Consider the following 21,167-nt stretch of genomic DNA (forward strand, 5'->3'; position numbering starts at 1 on the left):
GCAAATCTATATAAAGAATAATATCTCTTAATTTTGTTTTGTGTTATTACGTTGTTATAGAGCAATTGCGCAGAGCGTTGGGTCAAGTTGGGTGGGGTGGCCGGATGACTGATCTGGCCGGATGACTGATCCTTAACGTTATATGTAAAAGAAGAATGCACGTCATCCGACCATGGGAAAGATCCGCTGCGCCATGGACTCGTACCATTCAGGTATAGCTCTTGCCTATGTAGATTTCTCATGGTACATGTGGCTACATTAGGTAACAGCTATACCTAATCAAGACATGGCTACACACTGCTTACAGATTAGCGTTACTATCTTCTCCTCTCAGTTCTATGAAAACGACATATTTTTTCTCAAGAATATATAGAGAAGAAGAGCGTTCAAGAGGACTTGATTTGTGTTCTAGATAGAGACTTGGAAATACGCTTGGGCGTCAGAAGACTGAGCCTAATTAGGTATAGTCATGGTGCATCGCTGGAAGCTCATGATACTGCCTTTCCAAGTAATCTACGGATTTGCCAGAAATTACCTCTTCTGGTAACTGGCCATTCCTGGCATGTCGCGATCCCCAACGCTGACCTCACACCCGAGCCGACTTTCCTCTATATCGACCACCATCCCCGCTCCCGCGCACAGGAGTAGCCCCGAGCTTCCAGAGTGCTTCGGAAAGTCCTCACACGCCGAATTTTAGAGGCATTGGCTTTTTGCCTACTCCAGTAAAGACCCCCTAAGCGTTGCGCCCACGAATTCCTGCAGCTTAGCCATGGGCTTCACCACCGGCTTCGTACGTGCTGTGTCCCTACAACATCTTCTCAGCTAATCAATGCAGCTCGGAGGCGTCACCCTCACATCCGCAGTCCTCTATCTCACAATATCGCTGCACGCACAAAACCGCGCAACGCAAGCCGCACTGTTACGACAGCAGCGCCGGGTACTTGCCGAGTTCTACGAGCCCAAGAAGCCAGAGCCAGATCCGACAAGCCGGGAGGCCCCAGTAGGTTTGGCTGAGATGGCAAAAGACCGCTGGAACAGGAGCCTCGAGGAGGGTGTCAAGAAGGTGTACAGCACCGACTGGAGGAGAGTACGCGAGGATGTCGAGGACAGGGCGAGCGTCATTCTGCAGAAAATCAGAGACAGCACCAAATGAGCAAATAAACTGCTAGAATAGACCTGACGCATGCTGGGTGCAGGCGTAGGGCGCATGCGCTGCTGCTGCTGCTGCGATACCCTAATTGCACGTGTACAAATATGAAGAGCCTCTCATAATGGAGAGCAGGTATAGATTTGTTTCATGAAAAATATCCTCACAACGTCCAACGATTCGTGCAGGCAGACCTGATGGATGATATTTCCTGTTGCTTCATTCTCACTTCTGAGTTCCACACTCACCTTCCCCGCTCCATTCACTGCTATTGTTCCTCTGCGTTTGCGCAGCAACACAAGACCGCGCTCTAACTACCCGTCACCTTTCGCTCAGCAACTCTGACCCAGCACCTCTCGCTCAGAACCTCTCACCCGTCAACCCCGATTTCCTTACATCCAAGAATCTCCGTCTCGCAACGGGTGCCTCGCCTACTCTTGCTACAGTATGACCTCTCATGGCAAGGTCCTCGACCTCTTCGACGATCGATACCTTGGGCTACAGGACGTCGTTGGTAATGTCGAACCACTTCCCATGCTCGTACCATACGAAAGATACACGCAAAACCCTGTCGTGTACAGTATGGATACAAACCATGCCATCTTCCTCGCACTTCTACAAGACTTTACAGAACGCAAGGCAAGGGAGACGGGCAAAGAACTATGGACTTGGTACGTGCAGTGGGAGGTGAATCAAACTGCAGCTCGCCAGCTTTCTGTCAACCTGCACTCCCGGAAGAAGCCTCGTTTCGACCAAGAACAGCCAAACTTGCATACTGCACAACGATCGCGTCAGAGCGCACCCCCAATCACAGTTCGGCCCCGCATCCTAGACCCAGAATTGATGCATGAGGAGGACATGTTGAGAATCCTGGTCGATATCGTACAAGTGAACAGCGCTGTAGTGCCTAACTTTATCGAGTTCTTGTACCGGTGGATCGATTACTACGAAGGAGATGGGAGGGCGCTAAAGGCGGCATTACATGGGGAGATTCCGAGCTTGTGGGATTTTGAGCATCACCCACTCATGGTCCCAGAAGATATCAAGAAGAAGATGAAGCAAGCAAATGAAGAGAGCAAAGATAAGAAGAACGAAACAGGTGATGAGACATCAACGCATAGCAACACAGAAGAACTTACCCAAAACTCACCTACCAAGAAGATGCGAAACAAACCAGATCTAGCAGCATTGGAGCGCAGGGCAGAAGAAAGCGAACGGCTACAATACCGCGAAGTGCATTTTGGTATACAACCACCAAAGCTGAACGAACCTCTGCCGCCTTTGATCAACATTCCTCAAGATTCGCAAAAACGCGCAAAGTATTACGCCGCTTGCTTCAAGTCACGACAACGCGCCTTTTACATGCTCATGGAAGCTGGAGTCACCGCGCAACAGATCAGAGACTACAACCGATGTCAGAAGGAAAATGTCAAGGATACTCCCTCGACTGGAGGAGAGGGTCTGAGGAACTACGAAAGAGATGCACAGATGGCGCAGAGAGTTTTTGAAGAGAAGAAACAGTACACAAAGAAGCAGAGGGAAATTGCTATCAGTGACAGACTGGCTGTGGAGGCTCGAATTGCTGCAAATGATACAATGACTGAAGAAGCATCGGGTGTCCCGCTGATTCCTGTGACGCCGTCATACCCTCCTCGTCAGGACATGGCCGTACAGATGGTGCGCAAGATCCAGCAAGCCACGAACAAAAATGACCACAAAATCAACATAGTCCCTGAGCCTCTGGTGGGCTTGATGAAAAGTGAGCTCTTCGAACGAGCAAAGGATAAAGAGACCGTAACCAGATACTTGGGGGACGTTCTCACGACTCCAGCACAACGTCGTACCATTCTCAGTGAGGATGGGGGATCTCATACAAGTGCTTTGGAGGATGAGAACATATCCAACAGCCACGACCGATTGCGCATACCTTCTGGGCCACTACCACCACCTCCTCCCAGTCTTCCACAACTGAGTTTACCGCCGTTACACCCTCCCAACCCTCCCGTGCAAACTAATCAAGCGTTTCTTCCCCCTACAGGACAGTCGAATGTACATCAGCAGACACATAGCCACCTTGGTTTCCCATCTGCATTGTCTATGCCTCATCATGCAGTCTCAGTGCCTTTACCCACCGCAAATACCACTCCGTACATCGGTGTTACTCCTTCGCAAACTTTTGATACCGGACCTCAACATCAGCTGCCTGGGGGCTTTGGAGGATACGATCCTTTCATGATGCAATCACCTCGTGAAGGCACATATCGCCATTCTTTCTCATCTTCCATATTCGATGAGATAATCCAGCCAGATGCCTTCAATAACTTCGATGCTATAAACAGCATTCTCCCATACTCACCTGAATATGAGCCCAGGCTACCTGCACCTCATCAGCCCCAACATCTCTCATTACCATATCAGCCTTACAACCAGCAGCCATATGTACCTGCGCAGTATCATATACCTTCTTATCCTGTCGCTCCGGCCTTACCAGCTCCAGTTCCATCACCCGCGAACGTACACCAATACCCTCTGCCCCGCTTCCTGCAACCCCTTCAACCAGGCATCCACCGCACAGCACCCAAACCCCTACCCTTCATCCCACCACCCTCCCCCATGTCAGCGCTTGCCCCCTCATTTCTTGCAACCTCCCCCTTTGCAACCAGCCACTCTGAAATCCCCGTCCAAATCTACTTCCAGAAAATTGTCTTCCCGGCCAACACGCTCGGCCCCGGCGGCGCCAAACTCGGCGACGGCGGCGTCCCCGAAACTGACGCTTTCCTACTCGGCCACATGCGTCCTGGAAGCGGCGAAATCGTGCTGAGCAAAGCAATTTTCCTACCAGTGGGTGTGTGGAAGAATGCTACTGCATGGGTGCGAAATGGGAAGTGTAAAGTTTTGGAGTCGTATCCCATACCGGGAGGCGATATGGGGAGTTATCCAACGGGTGTAGCACATCGTGCGGCGTATGAGAAGGTGAAGGAGGCGTTTGGGTTTATGATTGCGGCGCCGGCGGAGCTTAGGGAGAGGGAGGTTACGAAGAGGTGGAGAGTGAGCAGAGGGCCGATGACGGAGAGTGCGCGGGGTGCGGTGTGGGAGGGATGGGGAGTCGAGGTGGATAGGCAGATTAAGATGAGGAGAGAGGAGAGGATGGGTGCGGTGGTGCTTGATTCAGTTATTGATGGGACGAAGGCGCGTGATTGGGAGGAGGAGAGAAGACAGAGGGAGATGAAGACGTTGCTTGTCGACGAGGAGGATGAGGAGGATGAGGAGGAGGAGGATGAGGATGAGGAGGACGAGGTGGCGGAAGATGTGAATATGGAAGATTTTGTGACGTTTGAAGATGAAGAGTGATGGGTTAATTGCATTTCTGAGGGAATGTGGATGGGTGGTTAGATACATCGGCCACCGTCTACTTCGAGATTGACTCCTGTAATGAAACCTGCTTCTTTGCTCGCCATGAAGATGCATGCATTTACCACGTCGTCTACCTCACCGATACGTCCCATGGGTACGTTGGACGTGAACTTTATCCTATTTTCCAGCGTATCTTCCATACCAGTGAAAGCAGAGAAAAGGCCCGTAGCAGTGACCAAGGGGCATATCGATACCACGCGAATCTGATGTGGACCGTATTCTGCCGCGAGTCCTTTTGTTGCCTGCTGCATATCAACAAGAATTCATGAGAAGGAAGAAAGTATGCGAACGTACATTCCAAATAGCGCCTTTACTTGCATTGTACCAAACAAGACCTGGTCTTGGTCTTGTAGCACCCACACTCGCTATGTTGATGACTACGCCACCTTCGCCTCGCTCAATCGCTTGGTCAACCCAAGCATTACATCCTAGATACACGCCCTTGACGTTGACATCGAAAACCCGGTCGAATTCTTCTTCGGTAACAGTCGTCGTCGGTTTGTTTGTGTACGACCAGCCCGCATTGTTTACGAGGATGTCGCAACGCCCGAACTTCCCAATACAGGCTGCTACACCTGCTTTCCAGTCGGCTGACTTTGTCACATCCATTTGGTGGAAAGCTAGCGAAGAGGGATTTGTAGAACATGTTTCTTGGCCGCCGGCAGCGTTGATATCGCAGACGAGAACTTTGGCGCCCTCAGAGGCCATGCCTTTGGATATTCCTGCGCCGAAACCGGAACCGCCGCCTGAGAGGTGGTGTCAGGAAGAATGGTAGGTGATGAAGGATGCCCTCTTACCTGTGACAAGGGCAACCTTGCCGTCTAGTCTACCCATGGTGATGATTTGGAGTGTTTTTTGGAGGCGGCGTATGGGAAAGAACTCGTGAATCAATCAAAAGTGGGATCAACGAATATCAGATTGAAGCATCAGGTGTCAGATGCAGGGGACACCAGAGCAGTCGTGTTGCAAGAATGGAAAGGGCATCCTCTTCTGTTACTTATTTCAGACCCCGTATTCTGCCTTGGACACCGCATCTCCACTATCATGTTCCGATAACCAATACTCGGAACGACAGTGCTACAGGAGTGAGGGGTAAGGATGATGCCCCGCATAGAGTTGACGTATTGTTGGAGGGCCGCCGCGGTTCAGACCAATCGCACGCCGACCTCGCCGAACGTCTCAATTGCATCCATATCCTTGGCGTACTATTAGAGGTCCTTGAATAGCCGGGTTGTCTTTAGTCAGTAACTCGGCCAGGCTCCGATAACTTGTATGCTATCTAGGGTGGGGTAGTTGGACGGGTCAGCTCGAGGACCGGGACGGTCGCATTGGTGCACTCTTCCGCCGGACCGGCCATTCTCATACATTCACCAACATTTCACCTAATCTCTTCTTAGAATCAATCTTGAAAAATTCAGAGTCGTAATTCCCAGCTTTCGACAGACACCTTCCGGCGCGGAAAACCTTGAAGCTCTCAGTATACGCAGGCAACTCTTGTAGACAACGCGAGAATGGGCTCGGAAAGCAAATATCAGCTACCATTCAAGGTTCGGAAGATCCATCATCACAATATAGACTGCTTGAACTTACATTCAAAAGCTGAACAACCCAGATCTTCTTCACAACCTGTCATTTGTGAATGGTGACTGGGTACAATCAAAATCAGGCAAGACATTCGAAGTGGTTGGTAAGTCACTAGATCGATGTCCAAGGGCCATGCACTCACACTGAGAAAGACCCTGGAACTGGAAAACCATGGATAGAATGTCCGACAAACGACGCATCTGATGTTGAGGATGCTGTCAAGAGCTCATACGATGCTTTCCAGAAATATAAGAATATCAGCCCTCGACAAAAAGCACAAATGCTGTTCAAGTGGGACGCTCTGATCAAAGAAAATAGGGAAGATATAGCGACAATCCTTGTATACGAGACAGGAAAGCCGAGAGCTGAGGCCTATGGCGAGATTGATTACTCTACCGGATTCACATGGTGGTTCGCTGGAGAGGCTGAACGCATCCAAGGCACTGTGTTTACACCTGCGCTCCCGAATCGACGTGTCTTCACCATTAAACAACCCCTTGGTGTTGCCGTCGCGTTAGTACCATGGAACTTTCCCATTGCAATGGTCTTGAGGAAAGCAGGTGCCGCATTGGCTGCCGGATGCACCATGATTGTCAAACCTAGTCCAGAGACGCCTATCACGATACTCACATTAGCATACCTTGCGCAGAAGGCTGGCTTCCCCAACGGAGCACTAAATGTGTTGACTACAGATCTCGATAAGACCCCAGAGCTCAGTGAAGCATTATGTCGGCATCCGCTTGTGAACAAGGTTACTTTCACAGGGTCGACGCGTGTTGGAAAGCTTGTTGCTAGGATCTGTGCAGACAACTTGAAGAAAGTCACCTTGGAGCTGGGAGGCAACTGCCCTGTCTTGATTTTCGACGATGCAAACATTGAGCAAGCTGTGGGCCAAATCTTCGCCCTGAAATACCGTCATGCTGGACAGGCCTGCATTACCGCGAACCGTATCTACGTGCAGTCTGGTATTTTCGACACGTTCCTTCAGCGTTGGAATGCCGAGACTCAAAAGCTTGTAGTTGGCCATGGTGCTGACGAGAAGACAACAATGGGACCAGTAACGACACCAAGGGGTATCGAAAAGGCGGTTACTCTCGTGGAAGATGCGAAGAAGAAAGGTGCTAAGATACATACGGGTGGCAACAAGATTGAGAAGGACGGTGGCTACTTTTTCGAACCTACAGTCATTTCTGATGTCACACCTGACATGGATCTTGCTAAAGAAGAGGCTTTTGCGCCAATCTGCACGTTCATCAAGTTCAGCACGGAAGACGAGGCAGTAAAGGCTGCCAATGATACCAGCATGGGCCTTGCCTCATACTGCTTCACGAAGAACGTTGACCGTACATGGAGGCTGTTTGAGAACTTGGAGGCTGGTATGATTGGACTCAATACGGTATGGTGCATGTTGTTGAACGTCAAAGTCAAACGAGTAGATCACTAATAATAGAATAGGGAAATGGATCCGCTGCAGAGTCTCCATTTGGCGGCATCAAACAGAGCGGCTACGGCAAGGAGTCCGGAAAGGATGTCGCAGTGAACGAGTACCTCATCACCAAGACCGGTACTTTCACGTTGGAAGAGCAGTCTTAGCCACCGCGAGCACAGTATCGTGCGACGCTTCAAGGTGTCTGTCTGGAGCACCGTCTTCGTGTTTGACCCTAGTTAGCTCCCAGAAACAATGATCGTAACTATGGTTGTCTCTCCGTGGCTTGTAGTAGGCACGTCCCCAACCCGAGCTTCGTCCGCGTTTGACTGGGGCCGTGGTATATATATCCCCACCTGCGCCAAAGCCTGGCCACTCGGTACCGTTTTGGATCAAGCGGTACTGCAGGTCATTGTCGTGCACATACCGCACGCCACACCGCATACTTCACGTGATTGTGTTAGTGCCCGCCTCTGGAGCTTACCGCGGCGCGCCCGTCCCACCGCCGGCCGTCCAGCCTCCAACAACACCTCCGCCCTACGCAATTCCCACATAATCGCAGAGCTCCACTGCACGTTCCCGCCACTATGGACGACACAGACATGACAGATGTCGCCTACGACATTGAAATTGATGTTGGACCAAACGTTGAGCCCGTAGCGCAACAACAGCCACAACAAGTTGCTCAGGTGAGCTCAGCAGAACGTCGTAACGCATACGGCGCAAGCATCTGACAAGATTTCTCCGTGCCAGAACAACATAGCAGAGCCCGAAGGCAGCATACCTGCAGCTTATCTGGAAGATATTGTGATTCACGAGCCATGGCCCGAGTCGATAAACCTCCAAGGTGTAAGCGACTTCGACCCCAACGACCCATTGTACTGGGCCATGGAGCATTGCCAGTCAGAACCACGCGTCAAGCAACTGCGCTGGGTCAACGACAACTCGGTCAACCTTGAATACTACACAAAGGAAGATGCTGCGCTGGCCTTGAACTTGCTCACGCATCCCGATACCGGTGATACCAGCAACCTTTCTCTGCAAGCGCCTCGCAAGGCAAAGCCATACTCGAAGAAGCCAAACAGCGTTCTTTCCGTCAGACAGTCCAATGCTGGAGATCAGAAGCCAAGGGGTGCGGCAACGAGAAGCAACTATTATCAGCGCAACCCAGATGTTGCAGGAAATCGTCAGAGGGAGCCGCGACGAAGGCAACCCCCTAAGAAGGACTTTTTAGACTATGGAGACGAAGAGATGGGGTCCCGCGAGCGCAGCCGGAGGAGAGACAGTGGAGATGAGTCTATGGGAGACTCGGGCGTTGACCGAAGGGGCCCGCGGAGAAATGGACGAGACACCCGCAATGAGCGTGATAATCGCGGTCGAGGTAGAGGAGACCGCCAATCTGCTGGCAGGTTCCGAAGCGACAACCAAGGCAAAGACGTCGACTCTTACAGGCCAGGTTCGAGAAGGTACCTCTACAAGTATCTGGCGCATCAATTCCTATACTAACAGAAGCCAGTCCAAAAGAACCACGCTTTGGCCGTCTACGAGGGCGCAGCGCCTCCCCCGCCTCAGACGAAGAAGGCGACGGTCGATTTGGATTCGCAGAGGACGCAACGCACGCAGGCCGCAGCCGGTACCGTAGCCGCAGCCCTGGTCACAACAACCGACGTCGGCGTGAAGCTAGCGCTGACCGATGGACACATGACCGCGCAAACTATGATCGTGCTGGAGGAACTACAAGCGGGGGTCGATGGCAAAAGGACGCCTTCTTCGTGGACACTTCGCCCATGGGCAATCACCACCGGTCGAATGCAATTGACGTGAAGCGAGGAAGTGGCGCATCGCTGCTCTCACGCATGACAAAGGATGGCCAACCTGTAGCCCCACAGCACAAGCGCTCTCTCGCTGATAGAATCACGCGCGACGATGATGACGACTCGGAAGGGGGATATGGACGACTGAAGAACGATTACCGTGACCCTAACGTCACCGACTTCTCTGAGCCAGCCCGGCCTCGTCGCGGTCTCGCAGATCGCATATCTCGCGATACTGATATGAGTATCCGCGGACAGGGACGATCGCACAGCCAAGAAGGCATCAACATTCGTGGTTCCGCTGAGCGTTCCGCAGGTGGAATTAATATACGGGGTGTAGCCAGTGGTGCTTAGGGTAGTACCTACTATCACTGTCAGTCGTAGTCTGAGTCGTTATGAAGGATCCCATTTTTAGTATGAAGCGGCCGGGTAAGGGCAAGGCAGATTGCTTGCATCATATACTATCACATCCGTCCTGGACGTTTATCCTCTATCTGTTTCTCTTATCATTGTAATGGATGGGCGGCACACCAAAAGAAATACACTCTCGTATCTGTCTATCTATCGTCAGGGGGTCCAAGGCATGAAGAGTTCATCATCGGGCTGCACAGTTTAATTGAAATTGGTATACACACAGCTGTATACATGCTCAAGTCTATAAAATAGTAGTGTCTGGAAAAGAATGGAAATAATGTCGAGCCCACATAGGGAAAAACTCCCTAGATACCAAGAAACAATCGCTACCGTACAATCTGGATAGCAATGTTCTTTCTCACGCCAACTTTGCAGGAAGTTTTAACAAACGCTAGGACAATTCAGACGTTCTCGCTCTAAGAATGCAAGGTTTCGCAGTTTCTCGGCACCACAGGTTTGGCAATTTATCCGTGGTGCATAGCTTTGGTCAAAGCCAATCGCTTGCTGTACGGGCTCAGACTGCGCTCCCTGGGAGCCGGTGGAGGCGCTGCCTGCACCGGAGGCGCAGAAGGATACTCCTCGAGCCTATTCCTCGCCATTCCACTAGGACTCGCACGTCTCCTCCCGCCGTTCCTCGCCTCGCGCGGGCTTCGCGACCGGCGCAGGGCTCTACGCTTCGAAAACGGACTGGGGCTGCGGTCGCGACTATCGCGGAAGGGCGAGCGTGAGCGCGAAGACGGGCGCTTCGCTGGCGGAGGCGAGGCTTCCCATTTGGCTCCTGGTGCGGCCCCATTGGGCGCAGGATGGTGTCGTTCATCCGAAGTGTCCATGGGGTCTGCGCTCCTGGATCGTGACCGCGACACCGAGTACCGCCGGCCCGGCCGCTTTCTGTTTCTTCGAGTGCTGCGGCTGCGGCTGCGTGACCGGACGCTGCCGCCCATGCTGTGTGGTATCCTGCCTCGGGCGGTCTCGAGGGACGTTTGCATGCGTGCTGATCTGGATCTCGACTGGGATCTGGTTCGTCGGCGGCCACGCTCGTCGGGGCTGAAGGAGCTCATGCGTCGTCGGGTGTTTCTGTCGCCCTTGTCTGAGTCTCGTGAGGTGCGCGAGTCGGTTGAGATTGATCGCCTGCTTCGTTTGCGTAGGGCTTTGTCGTCGTGGTCTCGGCGTCTTGCGTCATGGTATTTTCTGCGCGGTGGTGAACGGGATCGTGACCGTGATCGGTTGGTTGATATGGTGGAGACGGAGTCGACAGACGATGTAGAGGGCGAGCGTGCATGTTTGCGCTCGTCTTCTTTTTTCTTTAGAATCTCGTCGGCAATGCCTTTCTTCCGGACTAGATCCTCTGGTACCTCGGTGGTGAGTTTAGGCTTCAGTTTGGGGTTGAGCAGTTGCTGTGTCCTGGATGGGCGCGACTTGTAAGGGCGCTCCTGGGCAGGGGCTTTACACTCGTAGCTGTAATGTCCACGTTGCAAGCATTTCTGGCAGAGAGTGTCGGCTGAAGCCTTGGAGCGGCCAGCACCTGGGCGGCGGAACATGGTCGAGTTTGTCGGGCTGCTGCTCTGGTGTTTCCGTTGTTGTTTGTGTATACTACCAAGGGGAGGTGACAGGGAAAGGCAGCACAGTACGCGACTCCTTGGGCGTCAGCACGGCGACGGGCAAAGAAGCAATTAAACGTCGCCAAGTTCAATCTTCTTTCTGTCACTTTCCGGCAAAGGCAACGCGACCAGCCTTGTTCGCGATAGGTAAGGCGCTGATGCGCTTTGGCCGGGACATTCGGCGGAGGGCATGACTAAGCGCACCCACCCACTTGCGGCTTCATCATCGCTTCTGTGCCCTTCACACGCCTCGCCCTGCACCCCGCATACCAGCCTGGTCGCCGCACCCCCTACCCGACGCTCTACCCAGCTGCCCACTCGATCCGCCGCGCGCATTTCTTGTTGCGTCGTGTCTTCGGGTGTGTAGTCGCTTGCCCGACGCTCCAAGCTACCCTTGGGATCGCAAGCCTGGCGTCAAGGCTACTTCACCGCAGTCGTCGACGACCACTCCACTCCCACGTCTTTCCCCCGAATGTCGGCACACCAACATGTCCAGCTTTCTGGCTCCAGTTATCGCGACTTTCCTTGAGCACCTCGTTTCCTGAAAAAAATTCCGTCCATTGCTCCGGTCAACACTACCTTCATTTCACTCCCACGACGACCCGTTAACGGCGTTGAGCTTGGTGATTTTTTTTCTGGCGTGAGGCCCAGGCGTCTGCAATTCCATTGAAACGATCCGGCTGTCACCAAACCCCGCAAATTCAGATTCGCCCTGCTCGCTGTATTCGAGCATAGACAGCGCACCGCACCTAGGCCATCTGAGATTGCAATTTCCTGCTCCCTTGAGCTGTTACACCAACCGCCGCCAAAAAAATCATGGCGTCTGCGACTCCAGCTCCTACCGAGCAGGCTCCTCCTAGGCCGCTCTCCTTCGCCAAGGTACGTCGCCGGCCAGTGAATAAGTACAGCGTCTGTTTGTTAACACCGTCAGGTTGCGGCTTCCGCAATAAAGCCACAGATGTCGAAAGATTCTGCCCCCAAAGCGAGACCACCTGTTGCGACGCCTCGAGTACCTGCCATTGCTCAGAAGACGCGCGCTATTCCTGCAAACGGGGATGCCGCAAAGGCGGCCATGGAGAAGCAAGAAAATAATGCAAACAAAAGTGCTGAAAACGTCACTTCGCAGCGTGCGCCACCAATTGAAAGAGCAGAATCTTCGCCGGCACCACCTCCAGATGCCAAAGCAGAAGCTGCCGAAAGACCTCAGTCTGCCGTGATTGCCAAGGTATCTGCTACAGAAGACAGTAACACCCAACTCTCTTCTTCAGACGGATCAGGAAAACCCCCAAGTATCGATGGAAAGAGCGTGGCTTCTGCGACAACGTTTGCATTGGATGAAAAAGAGTCGTTGCGACCGGATGACAGTGCTAGTCTACGGGCGGTCGAGGAGGAAGATATCATATCGCCTCCAGATTCAGTCATTGCAGACTCCCGACAGGGATCCGATCATGGTGCTGCGCGCGCCTTCAGGGATCAGCTTCAAGAAATAGCTGTGATGAACCCCCAACCTCATCGAGGAGTTCCTCCAGGAAGATTTCCAACTATGCCCATTGGACCCCAGACTTTGTACGATCCAAATCAATCGTTGAACGGCGCGGGGCCCGTGCCTCAGCCTCTGGTGAATGGCATATCTGCACACAATGGTGCGCCCAACATGCCTGCCATACCGGACGAGAAGTTACTCGAGGCCCTACGCTCTCCACGCGATCGTTTGTTTGTCGTTAAGATTGAACAGGACTTTATCGATTTCATCAAGGACTCTCGGTAAGTTCATATTCTCAACGTGTTACCTTGTATTGTTAACTAACAACGGACGTCCAGTGAAAACGAGTTGTGTCTGCCTAATTGTAACACCTTTTACAGGATGCTGGCCCATCGTCTTGCGGATTATTATCTTCTTGGCCATGTAGTTGATACCACCATGACAGGTGTGAAAATTACACGCACGCCATATTGTAGAATGTACGTGTTGCTTGCATGTTTGGGTGGACATTACGCTAACTGGTCACAGCCCGCCGCCTGTGTCGCAAATGGTTGATCCTGCAAAGGGAACCAACACCCCTCCTGTGGAGCTTCCTGCTCGCAAGATCATGCGACGCGATGACGGTAAATCTGGAACAAACACTGGAGCTAACTCGCAGAACGCGTCCAAAACGACGTCTGAGATGGGTGGTAGTGAGGGCAGCAACGATGGCGAAGCCAACAAGGACAAGACTGCGCTTTCTCGAGAAGAGCGTGAGGCGCGGTATCGCGAAGCTCGCCAACGCATCTTTGGAAGTGCTGAAAGCGAAGAAACTGATGCTACCGAAGCCAACGGATCAGGAGAAGACAAGGAAAAGGGAAAGGATATGTCGAGGTCAAGCTCTGTTGCAGGAAAGAAGAAGCCCAAGAAGCAGCGCAACTATGACGACGATGACTTTCAGGCTCGATCCCGATTCAACGTGTATTATCCACAGCAGTATCCCGTTGCTGCGTACGCCGGAGACAATGCTGTCTATTACAACGGCTTCCCAGGGCCTACGCAGAATGCTCCCTTTGCGGCTATGAACCCTGGGGCCTCGCCTTCAACCACGTACAGTAACCCATACCCTGGCATGATGAACCCGGAAGCACAGCAACAATATGGATGGAACGGACAGCAGTATCAGCCCTCGAATGGATCGATGATGATGTACCCAGGTTACGGGCAAGGACAGAATGGATACGACTTGTCGGCAGACTTTCAGAGGGGCATGTCTTCGTTTCAGAACGCCGGTATACCATCCCAAGTGACGCCAAAGATGGCTAACCCACAGATGGCGTCCTACCAAGACAATTATCAACAGCCTCAACATATGCCTATGAACCCGGGATGGCCGCAAAATAATCAGCAGCCGTCATATCCGATGGCGCAGAACAACTACAGTGCTCCGAATGGACCAGGCAATCGTCCCATGTCTGCGCCTCATCAGGCTTCCATGCAAGGCTACCCATATGGCCAGTTTCCTCCTAATGCATACAATGGCAAGCCAAATCGTAATCAGCATCCTATTCCAGGAAGCTACAACCGTGGGCAGTTCAATCCACAGACTCAAGCCTTTGTTCCTGGAGGACGCAATATGCCTTTTGGAATGCAGCCAAACATGATGCAGCCACAGCCACAGATGAATGGCTATGGTGGATATCAAATGTCTGCTCAGACTTCTATGCCTGCCCAAATGCCCAGGCACAGTCCATCTGCTACTTCCACGCCATCATTTGGATCACCTCAAAGCATGCAGGGCAATGCCTCTGCTCCGACCATGAATCGAATTGCATCGCAATCTGGCGATCCAGGCTCACAAAGCAGCATCGCCAAGTACGGCACGCCCGCACACTTACCTCCGAAGCCCCCTGCGCCCGCACCAGCACCACCATTTGCCCTACCTTCTATGACGCGAGTGCCGTCTTCTGGAATGCCTAACAACGCTCCCAATATGCCCGCTCGGTGAGGGTAGGCTTTTCTCAACAATAACCACAACACCCTAATTGACGTTTCATGACATGACCATTAGCATTGCGACGGTGCTACTATCCTAACTTTTGCATCTTTTCCCTCTAACAATGGGTTACGGCAAGGTTGGGCAAAGGGGGGTATGAGGCGTTTTGTGTGACCGCTTTTTGTCGTTCTGATCTGCGGGTGCATTTCGAGGATCATGGGCGTTGTTTTTTTAATAAATGAAATTTCGGTTCTTGCGTTTGGACTGTGCGAGTGCGGGTAAAAGCAGTCTTTTTTGGGGTCAGTGCGGCGTCGGGGGTAATTAGTGTAGTTTAACAAAATTGAGATACATGGTTGTATAATGTGGTATGATGAGTTTAGGGGAATTTGTGATGTTGAGTTTTGGGGTGGTGCTTATTGAGTGATGAGGAAGTAGGCGAACTATGGTTGCTAGACGTGCCTGGATAAGAAATTAAGACAGTGAACAGAGTACCTCACCAGATCAGTGGTCGTGGATCAATCAGCAGAGGTTGAGATATCGTCATTGCTGCTCTTGTTAGAAACCGGTAGTCACTGACTGGGGAAGTTTCGGTGGCTAGGTACTACCGTCTTTGCAACTAAGATTGACGGCAGACAGTTAGCACAACGACAGGCAACAACAACAACACCACGATGCATAGAACTCCAGCATTCTTATTCTCAATCTTATCCTTCTCACCAGCCATTACCGCCTTCGCTACCACCATTACTATTCCAAAATGCTAGACTCCGCAGAACTACCCACCAGGCTCTTAACCATGCCAATCTTATACCTCCACCGTCCAGACCCCGAGTACGTCTTTCTCTCCCCCCCTTTTTTTCCCACCCCCCAACGAAACCCCACATCAAGAGAAGAAGAAGAAAACAAAAGCTAACACTAGTATTGAAAAAAAAGGGAAAGAGGCTACAACATCGTAAACTGCATGATCAGCCACCCACCCACACGCATCCCCGTCCACGAAGAAAAACTCGCAGCATGCTCCCCTCTCCTCCGCCACTTATTATCGCGTGCGGCCCGCCTAAATATCCACTGAGATCGCATTTTGAAGTTTGAAAATGTAGAGGTGCGCACATTTGAGGCGTTTGTCGCGTGGTTGTATGGGGATAAGAATGATGATAATGATGATGGTGGTGGTGAGGAAGAGGAAGAGGAAGAGGAAGAGGAAGAGGAAGAGGAGAATGGGGTAGTAAGCGAAGCGCTACGGGCATTTGCTCGGGAATATGAAGTTGCGTTTTTGGTGGAAGAGGAGGAGGAGGAGGAAGAGGAGGAGAGTGGGTGTGAGTGTTTTGGTTTGTGCGGGGTTGGTAGAGCAAGGCAGGGGGATGATGGAGAAGATGGAGGGCTGATGTCGGGTATTACGTCTTGAGGTGGGGATTTGAAACCACTAGGCCTGTGCTAAATGATGTACTGTTGTGACGATAGAAGATAGCAGGATAAGTTTCGCTGGTTTAGCGGCACTTGCTGCCTATATGCCTACTTACCTGGCTACACTGGTCGCGCATATACCTACCGATCCGGCTGTACCAGCTACCCATATGCCTACTATTCAAGCAAGCTCAATAGGTATATAGTTAGCAAGTGCAGCTATAATACTCCTGCTACCTTCCCTAGTAGTAAATAGTCTGGATGAAAAACAGTTTTGTAGCATTCAATTTATCAAAAAAAATCATTCATTTCAAGTTTTGTAATTTTCAAGTTTGGTTTTAGCTGTGTTTGAATTCCGACCTTTGGGGCGGTACCGGTTACCCGTAATCGAAGAGAGAGAGAGGGGGGAGGAGAAGAAGAAAGATGCTAAAGATTTGGATAGGAAGACAAGCCGATCAACCGCGTTGCGAGAAAGATTCGGTTTGATGGTTATTCGGGGGAAAGGAAAAAGAAGCAAAAAAGAAAGAGGGGAACCTACTGCATGGTCGTGTGAGACACTACACTTGTTTCTCAACGGTTGGGGAGGGCTAGGGAAAGGAGGGTGGGATCAGTGGGTGACGAGATGTCGGGCATCTGTCTCTTTTCCTTCTCTGTCTCTTACTTTCTCTCTCTCTCTCTCTTTCTCTCTGCAACCTACTTGCGGAGATAAGGAAGACGATGGTACTGTAGCATGACGAAAACGCATGCTAACAACGCTATACGCATGTCAATGCAATCCCACTTATCCCACCCCACTAGCAGCTATAAAAAGAAAACAAAGGACATCAAAGGGTGGCGGGCGTTGCGTCTGAATGGCGCGTCTGCCGTCTGGACCAAACTCTTGTGCATGCATGCGGAGTTGGGGTCTGGGACTGGGTTAGCATGCATATGGTAGTTTGGTTGAGATTCGCGTGGGTGACTAGTTTAGTTGGCGTTGTTAGCTTGGGTTGATGGGCTGATAGGGCTGAGGGTGCTACCAAAAAAAGGGGGGCAATATGCATGTGCAGGTGTGGGAGATGAAAAATGACGGGCAAGGTGTACTAAGGGTAGGGTGTAATAAGTCTGTTGAGAATTGAGAAGGTGGTTGGGAAGATGCGGACAGATGGAAATTGTAGTGGTCGATGCTGGTGTCATTAAGGTATGTCGTGGCTAATCATCTTGCTGTTTGTGTTACCCATAGTCGAGTCGAGATACTTTCAAGACAACAGATTGAACAAACAACTGCATTTATATACACCTAAACTTTTATATCTCAACTACAACAAAAAGGGAATCTAAATACATAATTACGTACAGTTGCAATTTTTTTAATTTGTTTATTTTCATGTTGTGATTTCGCTCCTTGTTACACCAAACCGACATGACCACCACATGTGGTTCGCTTCCTCAGACTATAATCGCCTATACCCCATCATCTAGTCAGACGATCAAACAAAAAAACAAGGAAATAAAAAAAGTTCTGAGCCTTGTACAAGGCGTGTACGTATAAACAAATCAAGGTAATAATAGTGAAGGACTCGTGGGTAAGAGTGAGAGAAGCGTGATTATTACAAGAGCCTGTATTGTCCGCATAAAGCCGTCGAAACCCCTTCTCTTCAAGATTACCAAAAAGAAATGGTGGGGTACCAGTAGAAGGCCCAGGAATCCAAAGGTCCTGAGTTGAAAAAAAAGAGAAAGAAAAGAAAAGTGTGATTCTCCGCGATGCGATGGCAGGCCGCAGTGGCAAGTTTGCAAACGCTTCTTGCTTTTGTTTCCGCCGAACACATGTGTAAGCCCGTCTCGCTCAATACTCTTCCTCGGTCCTGCAACCTTAAGGTGCAGGTTCAACCGGATTCATGCCATCTCATCGTGCTAGTTTGATACAAGCCTGCTCCTCCCAGCAGACGACCACGTCGACGCCCAACTCAGTGCCTTGCGCGTGCACACAGCACCACCGAGGGGGGTGGAAAGAAAGACCGAGGTATGATGTGAAAGCAGATCGACCAAAAAAGAAATAACCCTGCCTGAAGAACGCCGATGTGTGGATATATACCGACCAATATAGACAAGTCGACGGAATGAAAATTGTCGCAATATACAAGTGTAGCAATGAGTGTATAAGGTACAGTCAGATTATTAAAAGTTTTGAGCGATACCAGAGTTTCCTTGATGGGGGAACACACTTGGGTTCTCGATTCTTGTGTTTCGCCGTGCGGATACATCTCTTATGATGGGCTGTTGTTGTTGGCCGCCATAGGGATCGTTGGAGCCGTATGGGCCCTGCTGGTAGTAGTCTTGGTTGCCGTAGTAATCATTTTGTTGGTTGCCAGCCATGCCAGGATAATCACCCGAGTGGTCTGAATGATCGGCAGCTGAGTATGACGACGAAGCATTGGATGGGCCGCGGTGTACACCATTCTGGTTATTGGCTGAGTTTGTGGCTGTAGCGCCGGCGGCACCACCTAGGGCACCAATGCCATCAGAATCCATTGTTTGACGGCGTCCATCCATCAAGGGGTCGTTGGATTGGGCGTCAGAGTAGATTCCGGTTGGCGACTGGGGTGCAGCGTATCCGCCGGGGTTGCTGTTGCTATCCGAGTAGGTCATGCCAGAAGTCATAGTGGTTGACATTTTGCGGTTGGAACTGGTGGTGGTGTTGCCCCATCCTCGGTAGCCACTTTCATCCTCGGCCATGGCGAGACCACCGACGGCAGGCAGGGTTGGGTCATGGTTAGGGTTGAAGCCATATTCTTCCACCTCTTTCCTGCGCTCGTCCTCTGCGCTCTTGCGCTGCTTACGCTTCCGCCAGAAGAAGATGCCGCCGAGCACTAGCAGGGCTACGATGACAATGGGAATGACGACAGCAATGGCAGTCTTGCCGCTAGTGGAAAGCCCACCACTGTCTTCCTTTTGTGCGTCCTGCAGGCCAGTGGTGCCGGTGGTGGTTGGTTTGGCGCTGCTACCGCTGTTGGATGCTCCGTTGGAGGGTGCAGCAGTATTGGCTGGCGAGCTGATGGTAGACGTGATGGTGATGACCTGTGGAGGCAGGCCTGGAGCCGTGGCCGACGTGACGACTACGATCGAGGTGAAGACGTCTGTCGAAGTAGGGGCCGGCGGGCCGGTGACGGTGCTGGTCGGGGGCGCATTGTTGTTGGACGATGGTGGTGCTGGAGCTGGTGCAGAAGACTGGGCTGGCGGCGGTGCGCTGGATGGGGCAGGAGCAGGAGCAGGGGCGGAGCTAGGGGGTGGTGATGGAGTAGTTGAGGAAGGTGGGGGAGCAGGAGTCTCTGATGACGGGGGAGGAGCGGGTGCGCTCGAGGGTGCCGGGGTGGGTGTGGATGGGGGAGGGCTTGGTGTAGGTTCCGGGGCTGAAGGTGAGTTAGAAGCCGGTGGAGGACTTGAAGCCGGACTTGAAGCCGCAGCCGGAGGGGCTGATGAAGGCTGCGGTGTTGCTGCGGAGGGTGTTACAGACGGCGGTTGAGGCTGGGAGGAAAGAGCAGAGGGAGAAGAAGCGAGAGGGACGTTGGAGGGAGCAGAGGCAGCGGCAGAGGCAGAGGAAGGAGCGACAGCAGGCGGGCTGGACGCGACAAAAGAGGGAGATAACGTACTGGCAGGCGCATTGCTCGACATGATTGCAGAAAAAAGGGCTGCGCAGCCAGAGGGGCAGGGCACACGCAACACTTAGACTGGCAAAGGAGCGACTGAGGCAGACGGCGGATGGGGGCGAGGTTTGAGGGCGCGCCGGGGGAAAGGGTGTCGAGGATGGTCGGGCGGTGGAAGGCAGACTTGTGGGTATCAGAGCCGCGACAGAAACTAGGTTGGCGAGGGCGACGGTGAGGGAGTTAGTGTGTCGCGCGGTGGCAGCAATGCCGTGGGACGACGGGTGGACAGCTTCGCAGCAGCGACGAGACGGCGACGATCTGCTTGGACTCCGCCCGTGGGTCCGGGTTGATGATGTATCAAGGACGCGGCGTGGACTGGTGAGTGGGCGACGGGCAGCAGTTGTGCAGGAGACGGAGTGGACCCTGCGCGGGAGCAGGATGGGCGATCCCAGCCAGACGGCCGTGGTGCGGTTATTGATTGTACTGCCGAAGCGAACCACCCCAACAACAATGGCCACAGCACGCCCGCTGCGACTGGCCTGGCGCTCTGCGCTCTGCGCTCTGCCCTCTGCACTGCGCTGACGCTGACGGCCTGGCCCACAACGGCGTATCGCAGGGGGGAGGGGAGTTTGGCTGTGCTCGATGCAAATGCAGACGCGAAACACAGCAAGGGCGATGTGGGCTGACGGGCGTGCAGTGTGATATGCGCAAGGCCGGCGAGTATGGATGTCGCAGACTATGTCATGTCTGTATGCAGTCTCTCTGTCTGTGTGTGTGTGTGTGTCTGGCTGTCCACAAGGCGGCACAAATGAGCGCCAAGAGGGGCTGACTGGTGGTGCGGGAGCTCCAGACGGAAAGACGGAGACAGATGGGATGGATTTGCTGACTAGCAGCCAACTAGCAGCCAACTAGCAGCCAGCTAGCAGCCAGCAGTAGCCCCGAAGAGGGAAGCTGCTAAACACGGTGGCGCTGGGCTAATCACTGATACGGCACGTCCGTGGCTGAGTGCGTCCGAGAGAGACGTGAGAGTGCAGGCCAGCAGCAGCAGCCAGCAGTCATCCTGGTATACCCATCTCACCCACCCACTACTTACTAACTACCACTACCACTACCACAGCCAAGCCAGCGCTGGCGTACACCATGTGCAGCAGTTACATCGTAGACAAGTACACAATCCCAAACACGACGATGCCACCCATCCCCACCCATGCCATCATCCGACGTGAACCATCGTCATTGCTCGTGGGCCCCTTGGCCCTATCCTGGTTCCAATAACATCATCCCCTCG

At 52.4% G+C, this 21,167-nt stretch overlaps 10 protein-coding genes across 10 annotated transcripts; 5 read left to right on the forward strand and 5 right to left on the reverse strand.

Annotated features, from left to right (window-relative positions):
- Positions 1 to 769: 769 nt before the first annotated feature.
- On the forward strand, positions 770 to 1,153 carry COCMIDRAFT_91783 (uncharacterized protein; the record flags this gene model as incomplete). The annotated part of the gene is made up of 2 exons (XM_007688451.1): positions 770 to 790; positions 836 to 1,153. The coding sequence occupies 2 exons, from the start codon at positions 770 to 772 to the stop codon at positions 1,151 to 1,153; spliced, it is 339 nt and encodes a 112-aa protein (XP_007686641.1).
- A 441-nt stretch (positions 1,154 to 1,594) lies between these two features.
- Positions 1,595 to 4,498, forward strand: COCMIDRAFT_91760 (uncharacterized protein; the record flags this gene model as incomplete). Its single annotated transcript, XM_007688452.1, has 2 exons — positions 1,595 to 3,224; positions 3,456 to 4,498. The coding sequence occupies 2 exons, from the start codon at positions 1,595 to 1,597 to the stop codon at positions 4,496 to 4,498; spliced, it is 2,673 nt and encodes an 890-aa protein (XP_007686642.1).
- A 38-nt stretch (positions 4,499 to 4,536) lies between these two features.
- COCMIDRAFT_35542 (uncharacterized protein) lies at positions 4,537 to 5,395 on the reverse strand (the record flags this gene model as incomplete). The annotated part of the gene is made up of 3 exons (XM_007688436.1): positions 4,537 to 4,803; positions 4,856 to 5,307; positions 5,359 to 5,395. 3 exons carry the CDS (start codon positions 5,393 to 5,395, stop codon positions 4,537 to 4,539), a joined length of 756 nt encoding a protein of 251 aa, XP_007686626.1.
- A 677-nt stretch (positions 5,396 to 6,072) lies between these two features.
- On the forward strand, positions 6,073 to 7,738 carry COCMIDRAFT_35543 (uncharacterized protein; the record flags this gene model as incomplete). Its single annotated transcript, XM_007688437.1, has 4 exons — positions 6,073 to 6,108; positions 6,161 to 6,248; positions 6,298 to 7,541; positions 7,601 to 7,738. 4 exons carry the CDS (start codon positions 6,073 to 6,075, stop codon positions 7,736 to 7,738), a joined length of 1,506 nt encoding a protein of 501 aa, XP_007686627.1.
- A 420-nt stretch (positions 7,739 to 8,158) lies between these two features.
- On the forward strand, positions 8,159 to 9,739 carry COCMIDRAFT_35545 (uncharacterized protein; the record flags this gene model as incomplete). Its single annotated transcript, XM_007688438.1, has 3 exons — positions 8,159 to 8,260; positions 8,325 to 9,037; positions 9,088 to 9,739. The coding sequence occupies 3 exons, from the start codon at positions 8,159 to 8,161 to the stop codon at positions 9,737 to 9,739; spliced, it is 1,467 nt and encodes a 488-aa protein (XP_007686628.1).
- Positions 9,740 to 10,263: 524 nt separating this feature from the next.
- On the reverse strand, positions 10,264 to 11,337 carry COCMIDRAFT_4101 (uncharacterized protein; the record flags this gene model as incomplete). Its single annotated transcript, XM_007688417.1, has 1 exon — positions 10,264 to 11,337. The coding sequence occupies one exon, from the start codon at positions 11,335 to 11,337 to the stop codon at positions 10,264 to 10,266; it is 1,074 nt and encodes a 357-aa protein (XP_007686607.1).
- Positions 11,338 to 12,213: 876 nt separating this feature from the next.
- Positions 12,214 to 14,867, forward strand: COCMIDRAFT_91694 (uncharacterized protein; the record flags this gene model as incomplete). Its single annotated transcript, XM_007688453.1, has 4 exons — positions 12,214 to 12,276; positions 12,329 to 13,161; positions 13,219 to 13,359; positions 13,409 to 14,867. 4 exons carry the CDS (start codon positions 12,214 to 12,216, stop codon positions 14,865 to 14,867), a joined length of 2,496 nt encoding a protein of 831 aa, XP_007686643.1.
- Positions 14,868 to 15,797: 930 nt separating this feature from the next.
- COCMIDRAFT_25161 (uncharacterized protein) lies at positions 15,798 to 16,802 on the reverse strand (the record flags this gene model as incomplete). The annotated part of the gene is made up of 4 exons (XM_007688430.1): positions 15,798 to 16,284; positions 16,376 to 16,436; positions 16,497 to 16,516; positions 16,798 to 16,802. The coding sequence occupies 4 exons, from the start codon at positions 16,800 to 16,802 to the stop codon at positions 15,798 to 15,800; spliced, it is 573 nt and encodes a 190-aa protein (XP_007686620.1).
- Positions 16,803 to 17,792: 990 nt separating this feature from the next.
- On the reverse strand, positions 17,793 to 17,951 carry COCMIDRAFT_91674 (uncharacterized protein; the record flags this gene model as incomplete). The annotated part of the gene is made up of 1 exon (XM_007688454.1): positions 17,793 to 17,951. A coding segment is annotated over one exon (159 nt), but the record flags the coding sequence as incomplete, so codon positions are not given.
- A 462-nt stretch (positions 17,952 to 18,413) lies between these two features.
- On the reverse strand, positions 18,414 to 19,907 carry COCMIDRAFT_91658 (uncharacterized protein; the record flags this gene model as incomplete). The annotated part of the gene is made up of 2 exons (XM_007688455.1): positions 18,414 to 19,564; positions 19,886 to 19,907. 2 exons carry the CDS (start codon positions 19,905 to 19,907, stop codon positions 18,414 to 18,416), a joined length of 1,173 nt encoding a protein of 390 aa, XP_007686645.1.
- Between the last annotated feature and the right edge of the window lie 1,260 nt (positions 19,908 to 21,167).

This window comes from Bipolaris oryzae, assembly GCF_000523455.1.
Source record: "Bipolaris oryzae ATCC 44560 unplaced genomic scaffold scaffold_42, whole genome shotgun sequence".
Lineage (NCBI taxonomy): Eukaryota > Fungi > Ascomycota > Dothideomycetes > Pleosporales > Pleosporaceae > Bipolaris > Bipolaris oryzae.